Source organism: Globicephala melas, chromosome 4 (assembly GCF_963455315.2).
Source record: "Globicephala melas chromosome 4, mGloMel1.2, whole genome shotgun sequence".
Lineage (NCBI taxonomy): Eukaryota > Metazoa > Chordata > Mammalia > Artiodactyla > Delphinidae > Globicephala > Globicephala melas.
Window position 1 is genome coordinate 126,509,112 of NC_083317.1, and position 22,154 is coordinate 126,531,265.

Here is a 22,154-nt window from a genome sequence, read left to right on the forward strand (position 1 = left end):
GCATGTGGGACCTTCCCAGACCAGGGCTTGAACCCGTGTCCCCTGCATTGGCAGGCAGATTCTTAACCACTGCACCACTAGGGAAGCCCAGTAAAGTTGACTTTTAAACACATGGTTTTATTTATTTATTTATGGCTACACTAGGTCTTCGTTGCTGCATATGGGCTTTCTGTAGCTGTGGCGAGCAGGGGCTACTCTTTGTTGTGGTGCGCAGGCTTCTCATTGCGGTAGCTTCTCTTGTTGTGGAGCACGGGGCTCTAGGCGAGCGGGCTTCAGTAGTTGTGGCACACAGGCTCAGTAGTTGTGGCTTGCGGGCTCTAGAGCCCAGGCTCAGTAGTTGCGGCGCATGGGCTTAGTTGCTCCGCGTCATGTGGGATCTTCCCGGACCAGGGCTCGAACCCGTTTCCCCTGCATTGGCAGGCGGATTCTTAACCACTGCGCCACCAAGGAAGCCCCAGACACATGGTTTTGATTCAGTTGGCCATTGTTGATTCCCCTTGTACTACTTGCATGATTTTTTTTTTTGCATAAGTTTTGATAGCCAGGGTTACCTCATTATAAAAACCAGTTAATTTATACTTGAACAATAGCTACTGTTGTCTATATTCGTATCTATTTTATTGTACAAAAATTTACTTTATACTCTTAGTGGAAAGAGAATATACTGAGAAGATGTTATAGAAGAGTGATGACAAAGGTAGTAAGGTTGAATGTCAACCCCAGGGTTACTTGTACATAGATTTTCCTTTCGTACTATGGAGTTGCCCAATTACAGTGGTTCAGATTAATTGTATTTCAAATTCTATTACTCAGTTAGTTGCAGAGTTCTGAGTAAAGTTTCATACTTATCTTCTTACCTATAATCTATGTCTCTTTACTTTTCTCTAGTTTATAAGATTTTATTTAAGAAAAGGTTCAAGAACATTTGAAAAATGTTGCTTTAAGTAACAAGAGGTAACAATTAATTTTTTTCGTTGTATCTAATATTCTTGTCATAAAGCAAGCACTGTTTTTACGTTAGCTGGTTGTCCTGCCTGTGTATTGTGGGGAGGAGGGTGGTGAGGGAATGGTATTGATTAATATTATCACATGATATTATTTTTAACATAAATGAATTTTGGTGGTGGGGAAACTTATTTTTCAGGTTGAAGCACTCAATAAATTAAAAACTTTAAATAGTTTAATCAAACTGAATGCAATGAAGCTAAATAGAGCCAAAGGGAAAGAAGCAATGCACACTTGTTTAAAACAGAATGCTTATCGGGAAGCCCTCTCTGACCTGCAATCACCTCTGAACCCATGTGTTATCCTCTCAGAACTCTAGTAAGTGACCTTCTGTACTGTGCTTAGTGAATCTCCCATTAAATAGCAATGCAGAAGGGATTTCTGAGTGACTGCCTTAGGGGAGCAGTAGGGACAGCTGTTAGCCTCAGTAAGTGGAATATAATTAAAAAAGGAAAATGTTAAAGTTCTCAAAAGTTATTCTTGTGTTAATAGGACATACGCCTTCTAGCTAAATTTACCTGTGGGATTAGTGAAAGTTAATGCAAGTTCATTTCCTTTCAATTGTATGTAATTAAATTTGCTTTCTATATTACTGGTTTCTAAGAGTTGAAAATCCTATGTAAGCAAAATGTTGGCAGCCATCATAGATTATTTACTAATTAAACTTTCCTATTTCAAAATGAGATTTTTGAATGAATTTAGAAAATTATTTCTCATTTTTACTTTTCCTACAAAAGTAATAATGGGAAAGTGATAATTATGTTCAGTATATCAGTATGCAAAATTGATCCCTCTTTAAGAAATCAAGAATGGAATTACAATCCAATGTTACATTCTGATTTTTATTGTTTATGTATAATAACATAAAGTTAAGGAAGAATAAGGGAAGGAAAGGAGGAATTTTAAATGTAGCCATGAGAAGGGCAAATCTGGGTTTTCAGTCCAGCTCACCTGGCGTCACTACATGCCAGCCAAGCCTAGCATTGCGGTTGCTTTTCTGCCAAGAGGAAATGTTCTCGTTCTGACTTCTGTATACCTGGAACAGGTGAGGGGTTTTCCCAAGCCTAGTATATCATGGCAACGTTACAGTCTTGCCATATCTTTAAATTGAAGTGGGCTAATTTTCCCCTTTCTTTCTTTCAGTATTGAAAAGTGTAAATACATGGATTCCAAAATGAAGCCTTTGTGGCTGGTGTACAACAACAAGGTGTTTGGTGAGGATTCAGTTGGAGTGATTTTTAAAAATGGTGATGGTATGTACGGAGGTTTTTACAGTGCCAAATTTCTTAGTATTTTTCATTTGCTGTCCATTTGTTTTATCTGAAAGGTGATGTGTAAATGTATAACAAACAGATGGCAGCCAAGAGGTAGCTATCAGTGGTCATAAATTTGAATTTGGCATGTCATAAGTCCCCTTTTTTTTTTCGCTTTGGAGAATGATTTCTACAGCTTACTTACTTACGTTGTTCTAATAAGCGTTCCTTTTTTCCTACAAAATACAAAGCTGTTTACTCCTTTGGTAAAAAGCTTCTGAAATGCAAGAGAATATTTTCAATAATATATTCATACATCCTGTTTCATAGTTTTGTGTTTTAATTAAAATATCTTACCCATACTTCATAAAGGAAATGCCTGTGAAGTAATCACACCAACCAGAAGGCAGTCATGACTGCTACCACTTGTTAGTTTTGTGATTTCAGGCAAATCACATAAAATTCATTGAGCTTCAGGATCTTCTTGTCCATGAGGATTATAGCATCTCTGTGTTGGGTTTATTAAATGGAATTAAGTGAGATAACGTAAGTATATGTGTTTAGCATAGTATATGCTTACAACTTTTTTTTTTTTTGAATATAGTTGCTTTATAGTGCTAGTTTCTGGTATACAGCAAAGTGAATCAGTTATACGTATACACATATCCATTCTTTTCTGGATTCTTTCCCAGTTAGGTCACCACACATCACTGAGTAGAGTTCCCTGTGGTATACAGTAGGTTCTCATTAGTTATCTGTTTTATACATAGTAGTGTATATATGTCAATCCCAGTCTCCCAATTCATCCCACCCCACCTTCCCCCCTTTGTAACCATAAGTTTGTTCTCTACATCTGTGACTCTATTTCTGCTATGCAAATAAGTTCATGTGTACCATTTTTCTGGATTCCACATATAGGCAATATTATACGATGTTTGTTTTTCTCTTTCTGACTTCATTCTGTACAATAATCTCTAGGTCCATCCACATCTCTGCAAATGGCACTATTTCGTCCCTTTTTATGGCTGAGTAATATTCCATGGTATATATTACCACATTTTCTTTATCCATTCCTCTGCTTACAACTATTTTTAAAAGAAGTTTTAGTATTTCCTAGACATTTAACCCCACTCGATAGTATAAATGTCATTATGTGGAAGTCTGTACTTTCACCTCTTACCTAAAAATTACCCTTGGACATGATAATAAATAAAATCAACTATTACAGTTTTGTGAACCCATCATACAGTTACTTATGTGATTCTTAAGAATTTCTTCTGCATCCCAAAAGACAAACAAGAAGAAGAAAAGTTAGCAATGTGGATTGTATGGATGCTGTAACACAGCATTACTGTATTATAGCAGTATTACAGCACCCGTACAAGTAGTATAATAGCTTGCACATGGTAAACAACTAAAAATATTTTTAAACTTAATTTCTGAAGTAGTTACTGGAGCATGCTAACCAACAAACCTAGTATTTAACATATTGAATATGGTCAGCATTAAAATTCTGGAAAAAATTAACAGAGCAGTTATTTGTCAATGTTTCTTCCCAGCCAGTTAATTCTGGTTGAATTAGCTAATCTTGAATAAATGTTATTAAGCATAAAGTGGAAAGCACTTATAACATAGCAGGGTTCTTTCCCCTTAGATTTACGGCAGGATATGTTGACACTCCAAATGCTGCGCTTGATGGATTTACTCTGGAAAGAAGCTGGTCTGGATCTTAGGTGAGATTTCTAGTGAGTTTATTTTTATCTCATGTTGTAGTCCTTCTACAATAGAATTTAAAAATTATAAAAACTTGATTTTTTGATTTCTTCCTGCTATTATTATTGGTCGTTCATAATTATATTTATATAACGCTTTATAGTTTACAATGTGCTCTCAAATACATTATCTTATTGAAACCTCATCAAGTGTAAAACTATACGTGTGACAGCAAGAGTCATATCCCAATCTGTGGTTTTGAAGGTGGTCTCAGGAAGGATGACTGGTGGTCATGGGAGTGACAAGACAGAGAAGGGCCTGCCTCTCTTCTTACTTAACTTAGTAACATTGATTCTTCTAACCTTCCCGAAAGGGAAGTGTTTAGGTGGGCTTTCAGGGTTTTTTGCTGGCCACCATTGTTAGGGGTAGACAATGAGTAGAACAGGTTTATGGAGACAAAGAAAGAGGAAACATAACGGATTTTAAAGTTTAATTATTATAAAATCTTGCAAGATAAAGAGCAGATGAAGATAATTGCAAACAAGACCACATAAAAATACAAGATTTGAATGTCAACAAACAAAAGTCAAGCCTCTGGGCATTATATTCATAATGAACAGGACAGGGGGATAATAATTCTAAATATTTAAAGAGTTCATAGAAATAAACATATAGGGAGAAGATATGAAAAGGCCATTCAAGTTATAAAATAAAAAAACTAATAATTATGCGCAGACTGTCAGTTCTAATGTAGAAGTATGAATTAAAAGAACAATTATATAGCATTGATTTCCTTGCAAAAATTCTGTTAAGTGAAATGTAGTCTGGAACACGGTTGAAGTAACAAAAACACAAATATTGTCATATACCATTTTGAATGAATATAAACCTCTCTGAATCAAGTTTATTTATTCCCTATATCCAATATTTCCAGAATTTAATTTAAAATTAGAAATGTGAACAGTGACTTATGCACAGAGATATTCATCCTTGACTTATTTACAGTAAAAAAAAACTATTGGGACACTCTTTTGAACATTTGCTCAATAGAACAACAGTTTAAAAGATGATTAACTTTCACATATGACCAAACATCTCAGGTATTTAAAAGTATTGTTTATGGAGAATTGCTAACAATTTAGAGAAAGTACTATCTTCAAATGTCAGATGAGATAAGTGAGATGCAAAAAAATATTTTTATAGAATGATTTCAACCAGTTAAAAATCCCTGAAAAATGACACACTAAAATGTTGACAGAAACTAAAATGTATAGTAGACATTACTTCTGGGTGGTAGGATTAAAGGTGATACAATCTCTCCTCCCTGTCCCCCCTTTTGGTATACCTGTTTAGCTAGTTTTCTATGGTGTACTCCTTTTTTAATCAAGGGGGAAAAAACATTAAGCATATTTCATGATACAATACAGGGCCATACAATTAAAAAATTTTTTTCTATGCTAGTTATTAATGAATAACTTCATCTTTTACCTAATTCTTTTTTTAATTGTGGAATATTACAAACATGAAATGTAGATGATAATTGACAACATTTTTTGTGTTCTTAAACCCAGACTTGAGTATACATTTAGCTATTAAATGACAGATGTTAACATGTTTCCATATTTACTTCTTTAAAAAAGGAATTAAATATTCAGATAAAATCAATGCATTCTTATCCTCTTCTACTTTCTCACAACTCAGGATTTACCATTATTCTAAACTGTAATATGTATGTTTTTGTGCTTTAATTATATATTATGTATCCATTGAATGCTTTGAACTTCCAGTAAATACTGTCGTATCACATGTAACTTTTTGAAGTTTACTTTTTTTATTACATTTTTGGAGATATATCAAGATTAATATGTGAAGTTCTAATTTGTTGTTGTCACTTCTCTATTAATGTTTTGAATAAATACAAAAATTTATCCATTCCCCTATTAGAAGCTATTTGTGTTCATTTGTTTTTGTTTTTTATTTATTTTTTAAACCTAAAGTTTACACACTTCTCTTACGTTTGGAAGAGTTCTTCAGTTTATATAGCCAGAAGTGGAATTGCCAGGTCATAAGGCATGCATATTTTCAACCTTACCACCATTGCCCAACTGGCTTCCAGAATGGTTGTACCAGTGTTACGTTACTACCCAGAAATATCTCCTTGCCAATCAGACTTGTTAATTTTTTGCAAATCTAATGGATACAACACAGTATCTCATAGAATTTTAATTTGCATTTGTTTGGTTGAGTAATTTTTCAATGTTTATAAGTATTGTGTTTTCTCTCTGCTATAAGATACCTAGGTTGCTTCAAGGTTTATGCTTTTTGTTTTATTATTTTTAAAAAATCCTTCCCTGTACAGTTATCTTAAAGATGCTGTCTTATATTTTATTTTCCAAATTTTAAACTTGATATGCTTTCTTCTCTTCTGTCTCTGCAAAAGTTTGGTCCTGGTATTGATTTTTTGGAATCTAGGTTTTTTTGACTACTGATTTTCCTTAATGGTTATTGGACTCTTTGGGTTGTTTTCCCTCTTGAGTCACTTTGAGGCTAAGAATTGTCCAGTTCATCATTGTTTTTGAATTTATTACCATACTTTTTTTTTATAACATCCTCTTGTAATTTAAAAACCTCTGCTATGTTTAACTTTTTTCTCCTTTTGCATTTGTAAAATTATTTTTTTTTTATTTTATTTTATTTTATTTTTTTTTTTTAACATCTTTATTGGGGTATAATTGCTTTACAATGGTGTGTTAGTTTCTGCTTTATTGTAAAATTATTTTGTATGCAATATTTTTTCCTTATTAGCCGTATTAGAGGTTTCCATCTTAGTATTTTAAAACAGTGGCCTTCTAGTTTTATGTTTTCATTTTCTGTTTTATCATTGATTACATCTTTATAGTTTCCTTCCTTTTACTTGTGTTAATTCTGTTGTTCTGATTTTTTGAGATGAACACATAGAACATTAATTTCCACTTTTTTCATATATACAAATTAAAACCATGTTTCCTCTAACTACTGCCTTAGCTGCATCCCATAAGTTTTAAAATATACTTATTTATGCATTTTCATAATATACTATATGGAATTCAGTTCTAAATGTTTTATTTCCATTTGTATTTTTCAACTCCTGAACTAGTTTAAATTATTTTGACTCCCAAATTGCACTGGACTTTTTTTGTTGTTGTTCCTGTTGTTATTGTACCTGACTATTGTCAGATTATGTGGTCTGTATAAGATCAGGGTCATATTTCTTAAGATTATTTATGCCTTACCACATGTCTAGTTTTTCTGTCACATTTGTGATTGAAAAGGTTCCAGATGCTGTAATTATTAACCATAAGATTGTAAATTGGTCCATTAGATCAAATTTGTTAATTATGCCCAAGTCTTTATTCTCATCAAACTTTTACCTGTTTGTCACTTCAGAGATATGTTAAAACCAACCATTATAAGTGGCATTTGTCAATTTCTGCTTGCAATTTTGTTAATTTTCTAATTGTGGTTTTAATTTGTATTTTCCTAATGACAAATAATGTTGGCCAGCTTTTCATGTGCTTGTCATTTGTATATCTTCTTTGGAGAAACATCTATTCAAGTTCTTTGCTCATTTTTGAATTGGATTATTTGTCTTTTGAGTTGTGAGTTCTTTATATATTTTGAATTCTAGACTTCTAGTAAATAAATTACTGGCAAATATTTTCTCCCATTCTGTGGGTTGTCCACTTTCTTGATAGTGTCCTTTGATATACAAAATTTTTTACTTTGATGAAGTCCAGTTTATCTATTTTTTTCTTTAGCTGCATGTGTTTTTGGTGTCAGAAAGAATGGTCTAAGAAACCATTGTCTAATCCAGTGTCATGAAGATTTATGCCTATCCTTTCTTCTGAAAATTTTAGTTTAGCCCTTATCTAGGAGGTCATTAATCCATTTTTAGTTAATTTTTATATGGTATGTGGTAGGAATCCAATTTCATTTTTTTTGTATTGGTATCCAGTTGTCTCAGCACCATTGTTTAAAAGACTGTTCTTTCTTCATTGAATTATCTTGGCACTTGTGTCAAACATGGATTGACTGTAAATGTGAGGGTTTTTTCCTGGAGTCTAAATTCTGTTTCATTGACCTACATGTCTGTCTCTGTGCACAGTCTTGATTACTTTGTAGTAAGTTTTGAAATTGAGAATTGTCTGCCTACATTCTCTTATAGGAGTTCTATGGTTTCAGGTCTTACATTTAGGTCTTTAATCCATTTTAAGTTTGTTTTCATATATGGTGTGAGAAAATGTTCTGTTTTCATTCTTTTATATGTAGCCGTCCAGTTTTCCCAGCACCACTTATTGAAGCGACTGTCTTTTCTCCATTATATATTCTTGCTTCCTTTGTCGTAGGCTCATTGACCATACATGCATGGGTTTACTTCTGAGCTCTCTATTCTGCACCATTGATCTCTGTGTCTTTTTTTGTGCCAGTACCATGTTGTTTTGATTACTGTAGCATTGTAGTATAGTCTGAAGTCTAGGAGTGTGATACCTCCAGCTTTGTTCTTTTCTTCCTTAAGATTGCTTTTGCTATTTGGGGTCTTCCGTGGTTCCATATAAATTTTAGGATTATTTGTTCTAGTTCTGTGAAAAATGTCATGGTATTTGGTTCATTTAAATGATATCTATTTATAGTCTCTGTTTGGTAATTCATCATTCTTGTACTTCTCTTTTGTTCTTTAGACATGGTTCCTTTTACTTCTTTGAACATACTTAAAACAGGGGTTTTAAATTTCACAAGCCTGCAAATCAGATTCTCTCCCTTGTTCACGATTTTTTGTTGTTGCTGTTTGTTGTTTGTTTCGTGACTTCTCATTTAATTATGTAAGGCTTTTGTTCTTGTCATGTGTTGTCACTGATTTCTCTGCCTGGTTAGTTTATTGGTCAGCTAATGATTGACCACAGATTTCCCTAAATGCCTGGAATTCTTAAGTCTTTCAGTCTTTACTGAGGGGTTCTGTGTGCATGTTGGGGCATTCCGTCAGGAGTCAGCCAGGTAGTTCAGAGCTGTGCCTTAGCCTTAACTTGTGTAAGCCTCAGAGTTATCAAGAGGTGAGAGCTAGGGCCTTCTAGCTTCTTTCCTGTCCATTTGCACAGCCCCAGGAATGCATACAACCATCGCCATGCACATGGCTTCTAGATTCCTATGGGAATGTTGTAGTCTTTCAGTGTCCCCTGTGAACATCTCATTCCACAGTTTATTCTTTAAGTTTTTTAGTTAGCTTATTGTTTGTTTACCCCAACTACTATTTATCCCTAAGACAGCTGCAGTGTTAAACGATTCAGATTATTTTTGAGAAACACCTCCAGCTAAAAGGCAGTTCACAGTAGGCAAGGTCTGAATCAGGTCAAAGAAACAGTGTGAGTGGGATCTTCCTGGAAACTACTAGAGAGTTCAAAGAATGACAGTTACGTAGAAATGAGGCTTTGAAGGAGCTGCAACCCCATTTTTGCCCCCTCTAGTGGCTACCAGATTGCTGTAGTCACAATGATTATGTGCCATTTGTTGCCAAGTCTACTGCAGAACTGGGAAGTAGGTAAGATTGGAATAAGTAACAGTAAAACTCAACTGAGATTCAGCCATTTTCTTCAAGAAACACTCCCCAGATTGTTGCAACCCATTTTTGTATTTCCATATTACTGAAATAGTTGATCCTTGACAATTTTTTGCCAATCTTTTTGTTGTTTTTATGGAAGAGTGGATTTTCAAATGTCCTTAACCCCCTGTTTTTGCTGACATTACCTGGTTTTACAGCTGCTTTCCAAAGAAACCTTGAAGATGCTATTCCATGGTATTCTGACGTCTGTTTTTTTTTTTTTTTTTTTTTTGCGGTACGCGGGCCTCTCACTGTTGTGGCCTCTTCCATTGTGGAGCACAGGCTCCGGAGGCGCAGGCTCAGCGGCCAAGGCTCACGGGCCTAGCCACTCCGCGGCATGTGGGATCTTCCCGGCCCGGGGCACGAACCCGTGTCCCCTGCATCAGCAGGCGGACTCTCAACCACTGCGCCACCAGGGAAGCCGTCTGTTGTTTTTTAAAAGCCTGCTGTCAGTCTAAACTGACACTGCAGAAAAAAATTTCTCTTTGCCTTTCATTTCTGCAGTTTTATTGTAATTTGTCTGTGTATGGATTCCTTTTTATTTATTTTTACTTCCTCATTCTTATTGTATCTTTTCAATCAAAGAAAATCACCTCTTTTAGTTTCTACAGAATGTATCCATATTCTTCAACACTGCAGTTCTCTCACTCTCACAGTCTTCTCCTGCAACTTTAATAGATGTATATTGGTTTTCCTTGTTCTGGCTTGCATTTCTCTTAACCTCTTTCTTATTTCTCTCCTTCTTTATGCAGCATTTTTTGTAGTTTCTTTTATTCTGTCTTCCATTTTACTAATTATCTCTTCAGTATTGTCTCATCTCTTGTGTATCAGTGTAGTATGTTTATTTCAATGACTGTTTTTATTTAGGAATTGTATTTGATTTTGTTTTGTATACCTGTTCTTTTTTTAATACTGTACTCTCCTTATGTTTTCTATTCCTCTTCATGTCTTTCATCATTTTAGCATCTCTTTCATATTGTTCTGTTTTATCTCTTAGGGTGTCACCTTTTCATTTATCTGCTTAATCTTATTCATTTCCTTGTGTAGTTAATAATATTTGGTCTTTTTTTTTTTTTTTTTTTTTTTTGTGGTACGTGGGCTTCTCACTGTTGTGGCCTCTCCCGTTGTGGAGCACGGGCTCCGGACGCGCAGGCTCAGCTGCCATGGTTCACGGGCCCAGCCTCTCCGCGGCATGTGGGATCCTCCCGGACCGGGGCACGAACCCGCGTCCCCTGCATTGGCAGGCGGACTCTCAACCACTGCGCCACCAGGAAAGCCCAATATTTGGTCTTGAATTCGTTATTTGTGAGTTTTGTATTTTCTGTAAGGGTCCTTTCCTCCCTAGGGTGTGAAAGTTTGCCCCCCAAAATGAATTTTGGTCTAGTTTGTGCTTTTGCCCAAGCTCTTTATGCACGATCAATCAGTTTTTATGTTAATTCTTTGCCTTCAGGCTCTCATACTTCATAAGTATTTATATTATATTTGAATCTCATAAGAATATGGGAAGGCTTGGGTGTTTTTGCACTTTCATGAACACCCCCCCCCCCCGCCATTTTTATTGCCCACCCAGGGCCCAGGTTAGATGGCAGACTTTCATGGTATATCGTCTCATCAATGAGCAGACCTTTTCTAGTTCCCTTTATACATTTGACAGCCCTTTTAGAGCCCCAGCTCCTGCCATGTCCAGATCCTGCCTCTCAGACTCAAGACCATGTCTCTTTTCTCATGGGCATTAAAATGTTAACCAAGTCAGTAACTTCCTGAGCCATTACTATGAATAATCTATATTTCTGAGATATAGAAGTCTCCTTTTTTTCTTTATTAATCATAACTTTTAAAAAACTTTTTTACTTTATCTGTTATTTTTTAATATGTTTTAGTATCTACAGCAACTTTGTCCACAAGGTTGCTGGAAACAGTTACACTTGTGATTGACTTTATCCCTGCAAGATTATAAGTATTTCTTGATTTCATTTTAAGTTTAATTTATTTAAAAACTTAAAACAGTTGATATTTATTGACTGAAACAGGTTTTGTATTAGGTTCTTCACATGTGTAATGACATGTAATTTACAACTTTTTGAAGTTGTGTTATTCCTTTTTAGCAGATGAGAAATTTAACCTTAAGGGACTTTAAACAGTTTGTCAAAGTTTACAAAAATAATAAGTGGTGGAGCTAGATTCAAATTGGGGTCTGTCAGACACTAAACTTGATTTCAGTTCTGTTATTTTGGTAGTGTAAGTGAGAAAAATTGTGGTAAGACCTATCTAGTAACTATTTGTTTATCAAAGTATTCTGGTGGCCCAAATATGTAATTGTCCGTTGATTTTTTTTTAAGAGGTTTTTAGTCTTTAGATTTTTTTTCCAGCATACACTTTTCTAGTGCTATTGAGGTAGAAAGAACAATTTGCTGTGGGTTTTGTTCCTTGAATGGGACTTGTAGGAATACCGAATACAGAAGTATTGGAATACAGAAGTGAGATTATGGTTCATATATAAAGGACCTTTGAGTACCATAAATGACAAAGAGCTTTGCTTTTAAATTAGCAGTAATTTCTAATACGGCTGTGTAAAAACAGAATAGGTAGTTTTGAATAGGTAGCAAAACTTTTGGTCAGTCACTTACTCATAAGAAATACTATGTAGATAAGAGGAGAATGGGTGATTTTAAGAAACTCTCCCTGGGGAACACAAACCCAGAGGGTTCTGGCCTACCTTTTTTCTTTTTTCTTTTGGTTTTAGTGGCACACAGCCACAACCCGTTTGTTTACATATTGTCTATGGCTGCTTTTATGCTATAACTGCAAAATTGAGTTAGTTACCTTATAGTCTATAGCACCTAAAATTAAAATATTTATTATCTGGTTCAGTCCAGTAAACGTTTATTGACCCTTCTTATAAAGTAAACCCCAGTGAAAATGATTTTACTTCATTTGTCCGTAAAAAATGGGGAAAACTTTTCAAGCATAGGCTCGCAACTTGTTGGTTCTTTCCAAGGTCAGCCCATAAGCTACATAGTGGTCTCCTTTGCTATGAGCAGATTCTGGCCATATGATGTCTTGTTAATTATGAAAGGCTGAGCTAAAGACTTTGTCTTCAGTTCAGTCAGACTAATTGAAAGCCTCAACTAAGTTCTTTTCTCTTAGTTTTTTGTTTTACCCATTCTATTTAACTGTAAAGCACATTTAGCATCAAATAAAGTTCATTGTGACCTCAGGCAAAGGGAGGCAGCCACATGTGGGAGTGCTAGAAATAAACCTGGTATCTGTCTGAGGGGAAGCAATATGTGTCTAACAAGAAAAAGGAACTTGTCTGTTCAGTGAGATCTTTGCTGACTTTTTGTACTCTGACCCCATGTTTAAAAAAATATGCAGGACTTCAATTCTTTTGAGTTCATTTTCAAACCAATAGCTTTTTTTTCCCACCAAACATTTTTTACTGTTTCTATAAATATACATGCCCCAGTGTTCCTGTTGTACGTGTTTTTCTTTTGGCCAGCTGTTTAGGTTAAACCTGTTCATGTAGCACACACTCTTAGGTTCAATGTCAAATCTTCAGATACCTTCTACAAATTACTATTTTGATCAGAATATTTTAGCACCTGCAAAAATGCCATGTTAGCATGAATGAAAGTGCATATTTCTCATTTTCATTTTTCTCTAATGTCTCAAAATATTCTTTTGGTATCTTCCATGCCAAATTAGAACATTTGTAAGCCATCAATATGTTAGAACACCCTGACCTTTGGTCAACAAATAGGTAATTAGACTTTTCTGTCAAGTCTGATAGGTTGCATGTAAATCTACCTGGATTTTTGGTAGATTTGACAGTCCCATCTCGTGCCTCCCCCCCCCCCCCCATACAGATGACATTGAATTTTGGAGAGTTGTCTTCACTGTGACTTTATATTTGAGTTGCACTAATGGGGTTTACTTCCCTTTTAAGAGAGCTACACAGCAGTTCTAATGACACTGGTTTCAGTAGTTAGAAGGATGAAGGAAGAAGATGGAAGCAATGCAAGCCTTAGGTAAAAGAATTATACTTGCCTCCTTTTGAAGCAATGGGCTAAGGTACCACTGAGACTTGGAGTCAAGGCCAGAGAAAACTTTCTACATACTCATTCAGAGTAGGGTGATGGGGCTGCCATCCCCACTGCTGTAGAATTTATCTCATTTTACAATTATTGCTTTAATGGAAAGATAACAAATTGCTCCTTGGGTCAGAGAGTCTGAGAAAGGAAGATAAACATTACTAAGCGTTGTCATGGCCTTTATAAGAAGTTGAGTGCAACGGGTGCCCCCGTAAGGTGGTCAGGGCTCCAAGAGTTTGTCCCCAGCTTGACTTCTGTCAAACTGTCTCTGTGACAAGGATGTTTTTTCCTTCCCATTGTGAGCATTCCATCCTCAAGACACTAAATGCTTTCATCATTGTCTGCTTTTGAAGAGGAAATTGTTGGACTTTTGCCCAGTTTGACTGCAAGTGGGGTAGGAGGAGATGTAGGAAAGTGAGCCAAAGTGCACTTTAACCAGACAGTGTTTACTTCACATGTGTTGTGTCACGATAAGGATAGGGGTATTGCTAAAAACTTTCATGCTCCATAGCTACCTTTTCTAGTGAAGCATAAACTTTAAAAAAAGAGAAATAAATTAATAATGCATATGTAAAGCAGGCTATTGGTATATCAGGCTGTCAGCATGAAGTTTCACAATTTTGCTTCCAACCGTATTTTGCTAGAACTAGGGAAGTGCTTAAAGAGGCATAAAATTGAATTGTTGGTTGGAAGGAAATTTAGGAACTATTAAATGAAACTCTCCTCTTTTATCTGATTATTACACACACTACCACACTCATTCCCCCAACACACACACACACACACACACACACTCACACTCACACATTTTTTCTCTTTGGTAAAGTCCTTATGTGGCAGATAGAGGTCTGCATGGTCTTTCCAACACTGACTCTTTCTTCCCCTCACCTGCTCCCCCTGTACTTCCCTCTGTCCCTCATGTCCTTCCTTCTCACAGAGATCTTTCTTGACTGTTGACACGTTCTACTGGCACTTCTCATTTATCCATTGATCACATGCACATTGTGCATTTGTGGTTTGTCTGATCAGTGAGAGCAGGGACTGCATTTTTGGCTCATTTCTGTGTCACCAGCAGCTAACACAATGCTTGGCACATAGCTGCACTCATATATGTATAGAACCCGTGAATTGCATCCATTGCATTTTCTGTAGTCACCTGACTTTTATTTGAACTTTGCGAGGTATTTTATTCCATTTTGTATTTGCTCTAGTGATAATACCATTTTTAGAAAACTGAAGAAAATGTTGACAACCAAAGTGAGAAAAGGATAATATTAATATATGAAGAACTCATATAAATCTCTAAGGAAAATGTTTAAAACTCTAATAAATAGACCAAGTATGTGATTAGCTAATTCACAAAAGAAATTCTACATAAAATGGCTAAAAGAGACCTGAGAAAATGCTTATTTGCACTAGGGATCATATAAATGCGAAGCAAAGCAAAATCCTACCTATAGATTTAGCAAAAATTATTTGGCACAAGAAGCAGCCTGAGAGACCTCTTACACAGTGACTCTGTAGACTGTGTTAGGTTAAAAAGATAGTTTTAGAGCCACTCAGACCTAGTTTTAAGTCTTAGATCTTCCACTTGGTTAAATGTATGACTTTTTTGCAAATTAATTTTATGTCTCGTTTATAAAATTGGGAATTTACGTATTTATAGGGATTTTGTTATTGTTTGTTTAATTCATTCACAAATACTTATTGAGTGCCTGCTTTGTGCCCAAACACATTCTCAGGTACTGAGGATACACAGTGAACAAATTATCCCTGGCTGATGGAATTTACATCCTAATGGTAGAGACAGACAATAAACAAACACATAAATAAAATGTACAGGATGTTGGATAGTGTTGAGGGCTATAGAGGAAAATAGAGGGAAGAGATGGCAGTTAGTATGTCACTGTGTTGCTATTTTAAATAGGGTGATTCAGGAATCCCTTACTGAGACGGTGACATTTCAGCAAAGATTTCAAAGTGGTAAGGGAGTAAACCATGTAGATGTCTTGGGGAAGAATGTTCCAAGTAGAGAAAATAACACAGATAAAGGAATGAGGGAATATTGTACCTGATATGTTTGGGGAATAGCAATGGAGCAGTATAGTGAGAACAAGTGATCAAGTGGAAGATACTATGAGAGGTGAAGGGGGACGAGATTGAAGGCCTTGTGAGCTACAACAAGCGGGTTGGCTTTCACTTAGGTGGGAAGTCATGGCTGAAATTTCAATCAGGGGAATGACATAATATGAGTATATTTTAAATGGATTATGTTGCTGTTGCATTTAGAACAGACTATGCTGTGGAAGCAGGTAGACTAATTAGGAAACTTGAATTTTGAATAGGGGTTGATGGTGACCTGGACTAGGGTGGTAGCTTAAGGAAGGGTGGAGACAGAGAACTACTTAGACTCTGTACATTTTCAAGGTACGTAAATATTAGGCATGAGAGGAAAAGTGAAAGATTACAAGGTCTTGGGCTTGAACAACTGGAAGGATGGAGTTGTTGTTAACCGAGGTAACGTGTAGAGTGCTTAGCCTGCTGTGTGGCATCTACTAGATGCTACATAAAGGGTGGTTCCCTTCCCCAAAATTTAGGGTAAAAATGAAAGACTTTTCCTTTATCTGATGTGCTTGTGTCCACCTACACAAACAAATAGAATATTTCACCAGAATAATTAGATAACAAATTATACATTTAGCTAGCACATTGGAGTTTAGTAAATTACTCCATCTGTTCACTAAGGTATTTACACTCTAATAGAAAAAGTGGAACTAATATTTGTCTATATGACTGATACAGTAATGGCAAGGTTATCAATAGTAATAAAACTTTTTTAAAAATCAAAGAAAAAACATACTCTGTCAGTGTTTCATTTTATGGATAGCATACACATGTGACTCTTTATGCCCCTTTTTTTTCTTTTCAGGATGCTGCCTTATGGCTGTTTAGCAACAGGAGACCACTCTGGCCTCATTGAAGTTGTGAGCACCTCTGAAACAATTGCTGACATTCAGCTGAACAGTAGCAATGTGGCTGCAGCAGCAGCCTTCAACAAAGATGCCCTTCTGAACTGGCTTAAAGAATACAATTCTGGGTTAGTGTTCTGGGTTAGTGTATTTTGTTTGATTATCATTCTTCTGAACAAACTGCCAAACAAATAACTGTTCTCACAGTTAGAATCATCAGTGTCCTAGAGGAAATATTAGTGTTATTTATTGCTTCATTTCAGGTTAGATCAAAATGACAAATAGGCCTTCCTAAAATCTTGCAGAAGATTAGCATTGAATTCTGCTTCATCTAGATCAAATTTCAGAGCTGGGCAGTAGTTTAAAAATCTAAGAATTTAAGTGTTTAACAAATAACATATAACTTTTTAAGTGCATGAACTTCCATAATTATGTGAATGTATGAACCTAAGTAAATTTTCAATAGATTTTTAAAATAGAAGTAAATGAGTTTGTAGGCTGATCTTTCCAAACTAAAAAATACAGTGCTAGGAATTGTGTTACTTACAATTATTGTGTTGGAAAAGCCCTAATACATAGGAAATTAAGGAATTTCACAGTGAGGGGAAAACACTGCAAGTATTTTTGGCTGAAGATTTTGAAGTCAGACTTAAATGTTATCATTGGCAAAATCCAAGAACTTGGACTTCCCTGGTGGTGCAGTTGTTAAGAATCCGCCTGCCAATGCAGGGGACTTGGGTTCGAGCCCTGGTCTGGGAAGATCCCACATGCTGTGAAGCAACTAAGCCCGTGTGCCACAACTACTGAGCTCGCATGCTGCAACTACTGAAGCCTGTGTGCTGCAACTACTGAAGCCCACGCTTCTAGAGCCCGTGCTCCACAATTAGAGAAGCCACCGCAATGAGAAACCCATGCACCGCAACGAAGAGTAGCCCCTGCTCGCCACAACTAGAGAGAGCCTGCATGCAGCAGTGAAGACCGAATGCTGCCAAAAGTAAATAAATAAATAAATAAATAAATAAATAAATAAATAAAATCCAAGAACTTGTATGTGAGAATTAATTTTCAAATTTTGATTTTAGGGCCTTGTCCCTAAAGGGTCTATATTAGTTACTTCTGATATAAGTCAGTGACTTTAATGGTTGGCACTGTAATACTTAACTCTTAAATATGGAATTCTAGTCTTCAGTCAAAACTACAAAAATGTTCCAAAGCCCAGCATCATTCAGCCAAGCTGATGGTCTCCTCTCATTACTATGCATATGAACCTACCCCCGTCCCCCACAGAAATGTGAGCCCCAGGACACAGCAGTTTGAATAGTTGATGTCCAGTTACCTGATGTCTTTGAGCAAGCCTGCTGACTCCTCCCTGCCCTGCTCCTCTGATCATCATCCTCACTCTTGGCTGATCCAGCATCTTCTCCTTATATGGTTTTGGCAGCTCTGTGTTGCAGTTGTTCTCACATTAAAAAGGAAACAGAAGTGTGGATTGGCTCCGTCCCACACATTTGGAGGCTGAAAACCTTCCTTGCTCCTATTTTTTTCTCTTATTCAGGGATGACCTGGACCGAGCCATTGAGGAGTTTACCCTGTCCTGTGCCGGCTACTGTGTAGCTTCTTATGTCCTTGGGATTGGTGACAGACATAGTGATAACATCATGGTCAAAAAAACTGGCCAGGTAAGCAACTTCCCAGAGTGCTAAGGGCCTCAGTGATGCTGTTACTTACGTGCAGCACAATCTCTTGTGAAACTCAGATTCTTTATGAGTCTCAGTCATGCCTTTGTCTTTCCTTTTATTTCCCACCCCTTGTTTCATATGCCATCTGCTTCATATATTGGTTTGTTTGCTTGAAGTTAGGTGATAAGCATTTATTTGAATGTTTAAAAAATTATTTAGGTTATTTACAAGTGACCTATTCCTTCAATATAAGAAATTGTATTTGGGACGCATATGTGCCTAAGAGCAGAAGGAGCAGATAATGTGCAGGATGTATTAACTTTAAAGAAGATAAGTGTTAAAAAAAAGAAAAAGTTGAGACAAACCCCACTTGAGGCATTTTTTCTTTTAGAATATCAAATATAATCATCTGTGGGAGTAAGGCGATACGGAGTATGACTAATATCATTTTGGGGTAGCTAGGGAGCTAGACCAGGTTATATAATATAAAGAAGCTCTTAGTTTTGAAGTGAAAATTTTCTTATTCTTCAGAGTGACTTTTGTTTGTAAATTCTTTAATATTAAGCAAAGACAGATGAATAATTTGAGACTTTTTCAGTTTAGCCACCCTTAGAATTCCCTGACACTAGGGGCATTCCAGAGTAAAGACTCTGAGTCACTCTGTGAACTCTGGCCCTAGGTGGGACTCAGAGTTTTACACCTCCTTGGAGATCTGGGTAGTTCTGGCTTGAGCTTTTGAGAGTTGAACCTTGTGTTCACACTTAAAAGGATTCCCTCTGACTTCTGGTTAATCAAGCTGAAACACAGGTTTTTCTCCATTCTTTCTTGATGCCCTTCTAATATATTGAGGAATAAGAAATATGTAAATCCAAGAAGTCAAAGATAATAGGAAAAGAGGCCAACAGTGGGTGAAAGACATCAACAGATTTGGGGATGAGCAAAAGCAAAATGGAAAAATAGCATTGACTCGGCATAACTGAGAAAATGGCTACTTGTGGAAGGGTGTGTCAGTCTGAGGAAAGCTCTGGAATCAGGGGCACTAGGTGCTGCTGAAGGTGGGGAAAGGGGAAGAGGCTGAAAACAGGATTGATTGGCAGTTTATATATGGAGCAATTAGGTGCTTATATCTCCTTCCCAACTCCAAGAAGGGCTAGAGGATTTATTTTCTGAAGAAACCAATTCTTCTGACTCAAGGACAAACAGCTTCTATGGAAGCTAAGGGTAAGATGCCATATTAAAAATAGGGATGGAGTGAAAGTTGGCATGATAAATGGTATGATTCCCAGCCATTTCTGCTTGCTTTGCTCCAAGAACAGTAGCAACCAGGTGTATATTCCCACTCTTGCAATAGACTACATGGTTCTTCTCAAGAGAAACTGATCAGTTCCAGTGAAAAGGCTTACAGATGCTGACTTTTGAGGTCTCTCCCCAGATACTCTGCAAGGAAGCCCACTGATCAACAATCCTACCATGTCCGTAGATTTTTCATTCATCTTTTTTTTCTTAAATATGAATGGTCAGCCAAAGATTATCAGACATTTGTTGAAAGCCTCCACCATGAAAGAGACCAAATCAAGCAAAATGGGGGGAGGGGGAAAGAAGAACTCTGGGAAAACAGTACCTGCAGTAAACAGAGGATGATTTAAGAAGTAAAAACAGGAAAGATATTGCATCTATGAAGTAGTAAGATTCTATTTTAAAAAATTAGAAAATGGAATTCCTAGAAATTAAAAAGAGGAACAAATAAAATAGAAGTATAAACTAAAGATCAACTAACATTTCTTGAACTCTTTAACTTGTGGAAAGCACAGTTCTTTAAGTTCTTTATATACGTTAACTCCTTCAATCCTTATGATAACCGTACAGAGTAAGTGGTAGTGTTATCCCCATTTACAGGTGAGAAGATTGACACAACAGAGAGTGGACATACCAGCATTAAATCCTGGCAGTTTGGCCCAGATTCTGTTTTTTAGGCACCAGGCAATGTATTGCCCTTTAGTATCCCGAAGAGGACCAAGATATCTGATAAGTAGAAGAAAGAGGATCCAGAAATGATAGAGGATCAGTCCAGGGAGGTTCACCATCTAGCCTAATAAAAGTTACAGAAAGAAGTAGCACATAAGAGGAAGGGAAGGAACTTACCCAAAAATAATACAAAAACATTTCCCAAAGCTGATGTTTGTGACTAAAGGGCACGAAAGTTCCCTTACAGTAGATGAAAAAACCCTTACTAAGGCCATTCACCGTGACATTTCAGTGCATCAGGCATAAAGTGATGGTCTTAAAACCTTCCCAGAGATACAGCAAGCCACTTACCAGGGTTCAGGAGTTAGAAAGACTTGACTTCTAAAATAGCAGCGTTGGAAACTGTATAAGACAGTGGGAATTAGCCTTCATGATTTTGAGTGAAAATGATTTCTAACCTAGAATTCTATACCAGACTTTCAGTATGAATGTAGAACAAAGACATTTTCAAACATAAGGTTTCAAAAGCTGTATCTCTTCTGCATCTTTTTTCAGGAGGATGCCAGAATAAGGGCATCCATGAGAATAAGGGTCTCAACTGGGGTGCTTTTGCCCTTGGGGGACATTTGTCAATGCCTGAAGACAATTTTGGTTGTCAGGATGCGGGAGGGGGTATTCTACAGGCATCTGTGGGTAGAGGCTAGGGGTGCTGCCAAACATCTTATAGTGTATGTAAGATAGAACCTCACAACAAAGAATTTTAGGGCCTAAATGTCAGTAATGCCAAAAGTGAGAAAGCCTGGTCTACACCAAAAGAGAAATGATGTGGAACCCAGGAAACAGGGACTGCAAATGGGAGGAGAGTGAAGGTTGAGCACGGGGTGATGGTTCTTTGGCAGGCTTAGAGAACAGCCAGCCCAGACAGGAGCTAACAGATTACCTGACCATGTGGAAAACCATTGTGAAATGATTTTTAGATTTTTAAGATTTTGTGAAGAATTAATGACCAGATCATAGAACACTAAGACAAAAAATAGTTTTGTCAAGAAAAAAGATGAGCAAGAAAAGGAAGTGTAATCATAGTATACTATTACCACATGGCTTATGTACTTCGAACAGTAAACACTGAATATTGATTTAACCAGAAATTATGATATAATGTGTTGCATTATGAGGCATGACATCAGTACAGGAGTACTAAATCTTTACCTTCCATAATAATCCAAAATTAGGAAGTAAAAAATAATTACAAACATACTATTTAGAAAAATGGAGACATATATCAGGAAAAACACGTGGACGGGTGGGGAGAAGTTACCTCTAAGTAGTAGTGCTTAAGGTGGTGAGGGAACTGGTGGGGCAAGGATGTACTCTCTCTTTGTTTTATTTCTGTGTGTAAAACTATTTGATTTTTTAAAATCAAACATGTTTATTATTTGGATGTATTTTTCTTTTTAACGATTCATCTTTCCCACTGTGTATATGCAGTTTAATATCAGGGTTATTATTGAATATAAAAGACCTTCGAATGTCAGAGCACTCTTTTCCCAAATGATCCAGGAGACCGTGTAGTGTCTCTAATACTACTCCATTTGATGTAGTGCATGGGCGTCTAGGACTGCTGAGGCCTTGCATTTTTATTTGGAACCCACCAGAAAAAAAGGGGAAATTAAATCCCATTTGTTTTCCAGCTCTTCCACATTGACTTTGGACATATTCTTGGAAATTTCAAGTCTAAATTTGGCATTAAAAGGGAGAGAGTGCCTTTTATTCTTACCTATGATTTCATTCATGTGATTCAACAAGGAAAAACAGGAAACACGGAAAAGTTTGGCCGGTGAGTATTG

At 36.5% G+C, this 22,154-nt stretch overlaps 1 protein-coding gene across 4 annotated transcripts in view; it reads left to right on the plus strand.

Moving 5' to 3' along the window:
• Positions 1–22,154, plus strand: part of PIK3CB (phosphatidylinositol-4,5-bisphosphate 3-kinase catalytic subunit beta) — a 192,377-nt gene that overhangs the window by 166,894 nt on the left and 3,329 nt on the right. For all 4 annotated transcript variants that reach the window (XM_030873374.3, XM_060298554.2, XM_060298553.2 and 1 more), the window contains 6 exons: positions 1,145–1,323; positions 2,149–2,258; positions 3,913–3,991; positions 16,624–16,791; positions 18,219–18,342; positions 21,999–22,144. In XM_030873374.3, coding sequence (XP_030729234.1) covers positions 1,145–1,323; positions 2,149–2,258; positions 3,913–3,991; positions 16,624–16,791; positions 18,219–18,342; positions 21,999–22,144 — 806 coding nt within the window. The remainder of the gene's footprint in view (positions 1–1,144; positions 1,324–2,148; positions 2,259–3,912; positions 3,992–16,623; positions 16,792–18,218; positions 18,343–21,998; positions 22,145–22,154) is intronic.